The sequence below is a fragment of the Sceloporus undulatus genome, chromosome 2, assembly GCF_019175285.1.
Source record: "Sceloporus undulatus isolate JIND9_A2432 ecotype Alabama chromosome 2, SceUnd_v1.1, whole genome shotgun sequence".
Classification (NCBI taxonomy): Eukaryota; Metazoa; Chordata; class Lepidosauria; order Squamata; family Phrynosomatidae; genus Sceloporus; species Sceloporus undulatus.
In genome coordinates this window covers 221,671,748-221,680,851 of record NC_056523.1, presented here as the reverse complement: position 1 = coordinate 221,680,851, position 9,104 = coordinate 221,671,748, and the positions used below count along the sequence as shown (strand labels likewise).

The 9,104-nt window shown below is 38.4% G+C and overlaps 1 protein-coding gene across 1 annotated transcript; it reads left to right on the top strand.

The window, feature by feature from the left end:
• The first annotated feature begins 273 nt into the window (after window positions 1-273).
• On the top strand, window positions 274-8,140 carry LOC121920571 (C-type lectin domain family 5 member A-like). The gene is made up of 5 exons (XM_042447698.1): window positions 274-433; window positions 1,465-1,634; window positions 7,619-7,669; window positions 7,767-7,903; window positions 8,126-8,140. The coding sequence occupies exons 2-5, from the start codon at window positions 1,550-1,552 to the stop codon at window positions 8,138-8,140; spliced, it is 288 nt and encodes a 95-aa protein (XP_042303632.1). The 5' UTR covers window positions 274-433; window positions 1,465-1,549.
• Window positions 8,141-9,104: the final 964 nt, after the last annotated feature.

The window sequence follows — 9,104 nt, the reverse complement described above, 5'->3', positions numbered from 1 at the left end:
TACTCTCAATAAATAGATTGACACACACACACCAGGATTAAAACAGGATTAAATACAATACAGTTTAAAAATTCAACCTGTTAAAATGACAGCAATTTTCTAGTAGAGGCGATATTAGCAATATTTGGGGTAGATTTTACAAAACAAAAGGAAAAAGCTTTACAGTACATACATATGCAAACAGGAAACTGGTTCATAAAAGGGGAAGTTTGGAATATGTCTTTCTAAAGGAAGAGTGCTCAGAGCAAGTCTACCACAGAGTTACCACAGATTCAGGACGAAGTGAATAATTCGGCACAAGACGAAAAGAGGAAAGCAACATTTAAATGAAAGTCAAGCAGAGGGAAATATAGAAACTAAGCCCAATTAAGTGTTGCCAGATTTCCAAAAACTACAAAGGAATAAGTGAAAAACAAAACCTATCTTCACCCAGGTAAACATCTTTTGTCTCTGCTCTTATACTTAATGCTATATCTAATATAACACATATAAGCAAATATTATCACTGGTTACTGTAACTCCCCAAGATTTCATAGGGACCTGGGTCTAGACTTGATCCATTTGTTCAGACTGGGAATGGAGAAGAATTGGGGGGGGGGGGGTTTTAAATTAAGAATTGACCCACATTCACAAAATTGTTATATAAAATCAAATAAGAAATTTTTAAAGTTCAAATGCATGAGAAAAAGCTGACAGGTCCATCCACCCAGTCAGTTGGAAATTGAATTATTAGAATGTGAGTGATGGATTGCAACCTTTTTTTGTGTCCAACTTTGTTTGTGGTTGTCACCTCATTTTATCTGGTAGGCTACGAAGTCCTGTCCCTTGTGGGAATAGTTGCAGGTCTTGCATTTTGCTGGTTGAGCTGGGAGAAAATTTTATTCAGCGTTTGCTTGCCTTTTGAATAAGAATTTGTGAAATGTCTTCATACACCATAAAGTTGTGAGGGATTTCATAAAATGAATGTTGAAATAGCTGCTGCATTGTAATCTTGGAGGTGTTTTTGTTGTTGTGTGCCTTCAAGTCATTTCCAACTTATGGTGATACTATCACTTTTCTTGGCAAGATTTTTTCAAAGTGATTTTTGCCAATGCCTTCCTCTGACTGGCTGAGAGAGTGTGACTTGCCCAATTTTGCCCAGTGGGTTTCCACAGCCAAGTGGGGATTTGAACCCTGGTCCAACATTCAGATCTTTACACTATGCTGGCTCTGGGAGATGTTTTACTAAACCCTTTTAACAGTATTTAAGCACATGGAGGTGAAGAAAAACAAAGCTTGTAATATGCAACAGAAGCAGGACCAAAAAGAAATTCCTAAGGTTGAAAGGGACATCCAACATAAAGGGATCTTGTAGCAGCTTTGAGACTAATTGTGGAAGAGAAGTTGTAGCATAAACTTTCATAGCCTTGGTCTGCTTCCTTAGTTGCATGGATATGGAAATAAATGCTAATATTTACCTTACAGATTCAACCTGGAAATAGAGTTAATCAGATTTCAGATATTCAGAAGACAATATTGCATGCATAGAGGTTTGCTACTAACCTAAAAGATGAATATGAATTGGAAACTTATGAGTCAACTTGTGACAACTGTGTTTATTAAACTAATAGGCACTTCACTGTTTCTTTTCTATTGTGAGTATTACAATGAATTTGAAATTTTTCAATGCAATTTTCTGACTTTAAGAACAGTCACTTAATAACATACCTACACATCCATTTTTGACATTTCGTCCATGACCAATTCTGTGGTGATGCAGATTGAAAGAATTTGTTTGCCCTTTTATCATTACAGAAGTAAAATCAAATCATCATTTTAAAAATAATTTAAAAATAAAAGCAATCAAGCAGGTATTAAAGAGAAAGAACAAGGGGGAGTTTCAGTTTGAAGGCAACATAAAAAAATTATTCTATTCTGTTTTAGAGATTTATATCCCATCTTTCTCCCAAAATGGGATTCAAGGGGACTATCATAATCAGATTCAGAATCAAAATGTGGCACATTAAAGCTACACATTACCCAAGAACAAGAGATTGCAAACAGCATCTTTCTCCTCAGAGAAACACATACTTTATTGTTGTAAGTGACCGTTAAACTTGGTAATTTTTTTTTTTTTTTAGGAAATCTCCATCAGTCATTGGTAGCACACATATTTTATAAATCCTGTACTTAGATCCTGATATCACATATTAAAGAGATCTCATGAAGCAGGGCTGAGAACATTCTCTGCCTGAAAAGATGGAGACCCATTTCCAAGTAAAGTCAACACAATCTTGGATTTAAAATGCAACTTCACAATACAGCCCAGAAGTGAACTTTACTTTGTAAACCTGGGTTTAATTAGCTGGCGTTATGTCATCTTATAGAGTAAAATCCAAAATACACAGGAAATAAAATTGCCAATTCAGGATTGTCCCAGACCCTGAGGTTTCTGGATTGAAACCTTAGACCTAGGGACAGTGGCATCACTAGGTGGTGTGGGGAGTGCAGGTTGCAACAGGTGACACCCTAAGAGAGGATGACACCACTGCTCCTCAAACACCTATCTTTTGGCAGAAGAAGGCTGTGGCATTCATCTGCTTCCATTTAAAATACTTTCAGAGATGGTGGGAGTGGGGTGAAGCTCCATGGGAGGAGAAAGAAGTTCCCAGAATTTTTAAAAATTAAAATTTCAAATGTCAAAATTTGATTTAAAAAAAACAATTAATAATAATAATAATAATAATAATAATAATAATAATTATATCCCGCCCCTTGAGGTCAATCGGGGCGGCTAACAGCAATAAAATACAATACATTGTACATCAAAATTCCCTCCCCCCCTTAAAAAATTATTAAATCAATTATAATTAAAACCAACAAATTAAACAACATTAACACATACACATTATTACAAGACAAAAACAAAACAGAACAAAACAAAACAAAACAAATAAAACAGTAAACTACGGTAGCAATTGATTTTTTTAAAAAGTATATATTCTTTTAAATTTTTCTTTAAAAACATCACATTTTAACCAAATCTTCACTGTGTATATGTAAATACAGTTAGGTTGTGTGCATGATATTGTAATTTGAAGGTGTAATTTTAATTTTGCTAGTTGTTTATGTCACAAACTATTAGCATTATATTCAGTGACATATGGGAAGTATGCTTTATGAGTATAATGGTTAGTGAATTCTAATTATATGTACGGTGATTTTTTAGTTGTAACCCTGCTTCGATCCAATTGGGAGAGGCGGGAAAACACAAATAAATATTTTATTATTTATTATTATTAGTAGTAGTAACATTAGTGCATAGACACAAGTATATATGGTAACTAAATAAATGCATACTCTCTCTCTCTCTCTCTCTCTCTCTCTCACACACACACACACACACATACACACGAGTCTCTGCCAGTTGCAGTAACAGATCAGTTAAGCTTTACTAGCTGAGCTGAAAAATAGCCCTTTCTTCTTGTCTGCGGTGTCACCTGGTGCAGCTCGCACCACCACACCCCTCTAGTGACACCACTGGGGAGACACAATCGATCTTTTCTCCCCTTCCTCCTGAAGGCAGTGTTTGGCAGTGAGGAAAACAGATTGTGTGACTATGGATCGTCAAAGCACTATCACGGGGGGAAAGTATGATATGAAATTATACCAAACTGGTATGCTTACATTCTTAAACTAATGCAATTGTGACAGGATAGCAGGCTGATGTAATAATGTCTTCTATCTAAATGAAGAGAACCCAGGAAGGGCATAACACGTCCTTTGTTTCCACTTCTTTTGCTGCTCTGCAAAGGATCACTTCTTTATTTTTCAAAGAGAGAAGAGCAAGAGGGCACACATGATTAAAAACAATTGCATCAGAGTTTCTACGTGGAGGGGGGAATAACAATCACTTATCTTATTCCCAAATTGCTCAACACAATTATGACTTCCTTCCTTTAAAAAGTGACACTTTCAATGGCATGCTAAATAACAATACCAATTCCAAAGTCGTTCCAAACCGACAGACATGTGGGTATCCAGTGGTGTCTTGCAGTGTGATTAGATGGCGACAAGCTTCTGACCATGACTGTGTCAGGGAGGAAGATCATCTGATTCCCTTCTTAAAATATATCTCTGTAATTTATTTATTAATTCCCTATTCCAGTTAATATAAATTGCTCCCAGGACATTCTTAAAATCACCTTTTTTTAAAAAAAAATGCAAACTAGGGATCTCGGGGGGGGGGGGTGTTACTTTCTCCAAATTTTCAGGGAGGGATCATAGAGATGGCCAAAAATACAAGCAAACAAAAAACTCTGAAAGTAGCTGGACTTTTTTCTCTGTTGTGTTAAATTTTAAATGAGGAGAGAAGCCTATTTGAAACATGAATTCCCACTGCTAAAAATTTCAAGGAGAAGAAACGACAGTGGGCCCTTCCCATTCACTGGGATTCACAGGATCCCCATGAAAATGGAAAAACTGCAAATTAAAAAACACAATTTTTTAAAAATCTGAGATAACACCTCTCTAGAAATCTCTAGGTCCCTCAGCATATCTCTACGGTCAACATCTATCAGAAGCTGCTATACTATTGTGCTGGAGAATCTACAAATGTCTAGAGAAGGATTCTCTCTAGGAATCTTTAGTCTTAAAGCACGACTTCTGCTGATAGTTGACCATAGAGGAGATTATAACATGAGGGATAGGACATCATTGTCCCATTCTTCCCGCCCAATCGCGGGAAGGACTTTCACACATGACCTGTAATTGATACTCTTATGTAAATTGATATCATGTACCTATTCACTCTAAAAAGCACTTTCAGCCATCAGTGAAGTGTCATTGTTCTGTTATTTGCCATCATTTTGTTTTAATGGAAGACTCCATTAATACAATTACACTTCACTGACGGCTGCATGACAGGTTCAGTGCATTTCCATGTGGAAGTGTTTAGCACAATCACTTTTACCCAGGTCATGGACTGAATAAGGGAGCGATCCCATCCTTATCCCATCCCAGTGTGATAATCTCTAGAGACATGCTGGAGGACCTAGAGATTCCTAGGAAGAACATATTAATCAAATCTTTTAATAGTCAAAGCCACAAAAGTCAAAGCCGCAAATGTGGAGGGTAAACTACTACTTTTTAAGGCTTAAAAAGGAGGAGGGGGTTCTGGGGTGTCTAGAGGAGTCAGGGACTGCAAAAATAATCTTGAGGGGGACATGTGGTCCCAGGGTTGCACTTTGCCCCCCCCCCATCTAAACTGTAGAACAACAAAAGAAACAGGGAATAAAGCAACAGCAACAAGACTACAAAGCAATTGCAATGGGGTGGGCTGAAACAATACAACTGATATTTTGAAAAGCTTTGAGAAGTTCAACGTTTCATCACCTAGTGCCAAAGAGACTTGAGATGAGGCACCAAGCAAGTCTCCCAGGTAGAACTTTCCACAAACATGGGGCCACAAAGATCTTCACCAGAGTTATTATCCAATTAACTTCAGAAGGTGGGGACACCCAGAGACAGGGTGACCAGATGCCCTCCTTTTCCAGGACATGTTCTCCTTTTCAACCTTCTGTCCAGGAGGAATTCCCAAATGTCTTCCATTTTGAGCACGGCTAAGAAACATGCATGTACATTTCTATGAGTGTTTTTAGCTTTTCTTTGGCAGTGTTTTCCATTTTTCTCCAATGTCCTAAATTTTGTGGTGTCTTGTCCTCCTTTGTGGTTAGGACATCTCATCACCCTGAAGAAGATCTTGAAACTAGGGGCAGATACATGGTGAAGGAAACAGGGAGGGAATGATGCTCAGACACCCCACCTCCAGACTAGGCAGAGCTTTAAATATAACCCAAAGGAGAAAAAAATAGACATATCACAGGATGTTAAAAATATGGTCACTGAAAAATGGCAAAGAATTTTGCCTTGTGACAAGAACAGACCCTCTCCAAGGGGCTACATAAGGGCTGCATTTACACTGCAGATTTTTTTTTCATTTTGAAACTGCTTTAATGTCCTAGCTCAATGCTATGGGTTTCTGAGATTTGTAGTTTTGTGAGATATTTAGCCTTCTCTGTCAGAGAGATAGAGGCCATAACAAGCAACAAATCGAAGGATTCCACAGGATGGAGTCATGAGAGTTAAAGCAGTGTCAAACTGCATTAATTCTGATGTGTGGCAGCAGCCAAGGATGACAGCACTATCACCATTTCTGAGCCAGGAAATCTGACACTGCTTACTAACAGAATGAAAGCATGTGTTTGAAGGCCAGTTTTTTAAAATTATTATGGTTATGATTATGATTTGCTTTTGGATTGCCTGGCTCAGAAATTTCTGCGGCTTTGGGTGTGTACTTTTGTCATTCTTTATCTAGGCTGCTAAAAAAGCATTCGGGGTGGAAATGCATGGGGCATATTAGCAGATATGCCATCAGAATCCTGAAATATGTGTTTGTGTGAGTGGATGCTTTCTAAGTTTTGCTCTTTTTTATTTTATTTATTTAGTCTTTAAATATAATTACCAGTACTTTGCATAATGCAGGGGTAGGCAAACTGCGGCCCGCGGGCTGGATGCAGCCCGGTGAGGCCTTGGGACCGGCCCCAGCCTGGTCCTGCCACCGATTGCCGCCGGGGCCTTTGGCCTCTCATGCACAGGGGCAATTGTCTATAGAAGCCTCAGAAACATGCATTTATATTAACATTTAAAAAAAAATCAGCAATATTTTTTGCATGTCCTCCACTTTTTTAAAAAAAGTGTCCACCATTTGAAAATGTTTCCTACATTTGTCCCGGTTTATTTATTTATTTAATTTTTTAAAAAAAGATTTAATTATTTATTTTTTGGCTTCGGCCCCCCAGTTGTCTGAGGGACAGCAACCCGGCCCCCGGCTCAAAAAGGTTGCCTACTCCTGGCATAATGATACTTTTTTTACAGACTGTCCCATAAGAACAATCTTGCCATTTTATACCAAATGGACTGACATTGGTGAGAAATAACGACACAGTGGAACGTGTGCATTCAACCTGCCCAGGGTGGCCAGATGTCCTCCTTTTCCAGAACATGTCCTACATTTCAGCCTTCTGTCAAGGAAGATTTCCAGAATATATTCCATTTTAAGCATGACTAAGAAGCATGGATTTAGATTTAGATGTTTTGCTTTTATTCTGTAATGGCCTACATTTCGCACTGGCTTGCCCTCCTTTGCACATCTAGTCACCCCAAACCTGCCAGATTCCACCATGGAATGGCACTGAGCAAAGGGATGCTTAGAAACAGAAGCCTGGTGTTTCCAATCTCACAGTTTTGGTGGTACAAGGTTACATATGTGGCTAATACTGCTGCCTTTGTGTGAACATGTTTCCTTTTTAAACAATTTGTCCATCAGTACCAACCTTGTCACACACTCTGTTGTTTCAATGGGATCCCATTTCAATATTGGGGTTGTAACCAATGCAATGGTTAGAACCGTAATATGGAAAGTGAGAAAGTCTGAAAGCAGAAGTCTGAAATATAGTGCTTTAAAACATTTATGTCACACTCATAGTTAGATTAGAGAGAGAGAGAGAGAGAGAGAGAGAGAGAGAGACTATTTATGCGGGGTTGTTCTTGTACTATGTTAAAGAAATTTCCTCTTCAGTTTCACAGATCTTTCAGAAAGTCCCCAAAGCCACCCCACGAGGAGAAGAAGGTGAGTTTACAATCACAAAAACACTATGGAAATGGAAATTCAGGTTCCTTTCTGTGTAATAAATTTAGTTGCCGCCTGTTTCTCTTGTCTTCCACAGGCTGTTCCATAAGATGGGTACCTTTTCGGGGCAAATGCTACTATTTTTCTGCTGTGGAAAAAACATGGGATGAGAGCCAGGAGGACTGTGCCCTGTACAATTCTCATCTTGCTGTTGTCAACAACTATGAAGAATTGGTGAGAAGGAAAAAGTGGTTGGCTATTTTGGGACTCCAAAGCACTTGGTTGTGTGCCTTCAAGTTGTTTCCAGCTTATGGTGATCCTAAGGTGACCCTATCAGAAGACTTTCTTGGCTGGATTTGTTCAGAGGAGGTTTGTCATTGCCCTCCCCATAACTCAGTGGGGATCACTAACAGACAATATGTTTCTATTCCTTTTTAACAACCATCTATGTTGTAGGTTGAGCCAACATAGTGTAGTGGTTTGAGCTACTGGACAATGACTCTGGAGACCAGGTTTCAAATCCCAGCTCAGCCATGTAGATCCATTGGGTGAACCCGGGCAAGTCACAGCCTCTCAGCTGAAGGCCGTGTCAAACCTCCTCTGAACAAATCATGCCAAGAAAATCTTTAGGGTCGTTCTAAGTCTGAAACAACTTGAAGGCACACAACAACAACAATAAATGTAGGCTACTTCTTTATTTTACAATATTATGTATTCAGAGATTTTAACCAACATTTTTATTCTTTCACAGAATGGGAGGGTTGAAGGATTAATCTTGCAGCTCTCTTGAAATTAGAGAATTGAAATCTTAGGGGTTTTCCAGAACTGCTTATTTTTTCCTCCATTTTCTAACAGTTGGCTATAACATTGGAGACTATCCCAACTTTTATATGGCTCAGAGATCTGTTCTTTCAATAATTTTGTCCCTTTTGAGACTGTACAGACCAAATTCCTAAGGTCTATACTTGGCATACCAAATTGTGTGCCAAATGCTTCCCTTCAGTTGGAAGTTGGTTTATTATCAGTTGAGGCACGTGTGTGGATCCGTAAATTCAATTTTTGGTTAAAATTGCTCTTTATACCAGTCGGCTTGGCACCATTAATCTTAACAGAACTTTTTACTTCTACCTGGAAGAAATCTTTAGCCATGGAGCTGTCCTCTATTGAGCTATCATTATCATTTATATCTTCATTAGCTTACAACAAGGCAAAAATTACAATCACGCAGAGAATTAAAGATATTAACTTGCAAAGTCATAGAAGTCAATCACCATCACATTTTGTTATTGGGGAATCTGGGGAAACTGGAAAATGTGCTAGATATTTTGAATATTTGACCATCCCTAAGCAAAGAAGGGCCTTTATGTTGGGAAGATTAAATATTCTGCCATCAGCAGTTCTGGAGGGAAGGTACAATAAGGTACCCTCCAATTGT

Coding starts and splice junctions, on each gene's coding strand:
- LOC121920571 (XM_042447698.1), top strand. CDS start 1,550: ATGAATATGAATTGGAAACTTATGAGTCAACTTGTGACAACTGTGTTT. Junction 1,635..7,618: donor TTCACTGTTTCTTTTCTATT/GTGAGTATTACA, acceptor TTTCCTCTTCAG/TTTCACAGATCTTTCAGAAA. Junction 7,670..7,766: donor CACCCCACGAGGAGAAGAAG/GTGAGTTTACAA, acceptor TGTCTTCCACAG/GCTGTTCCATAAGATGGGTA.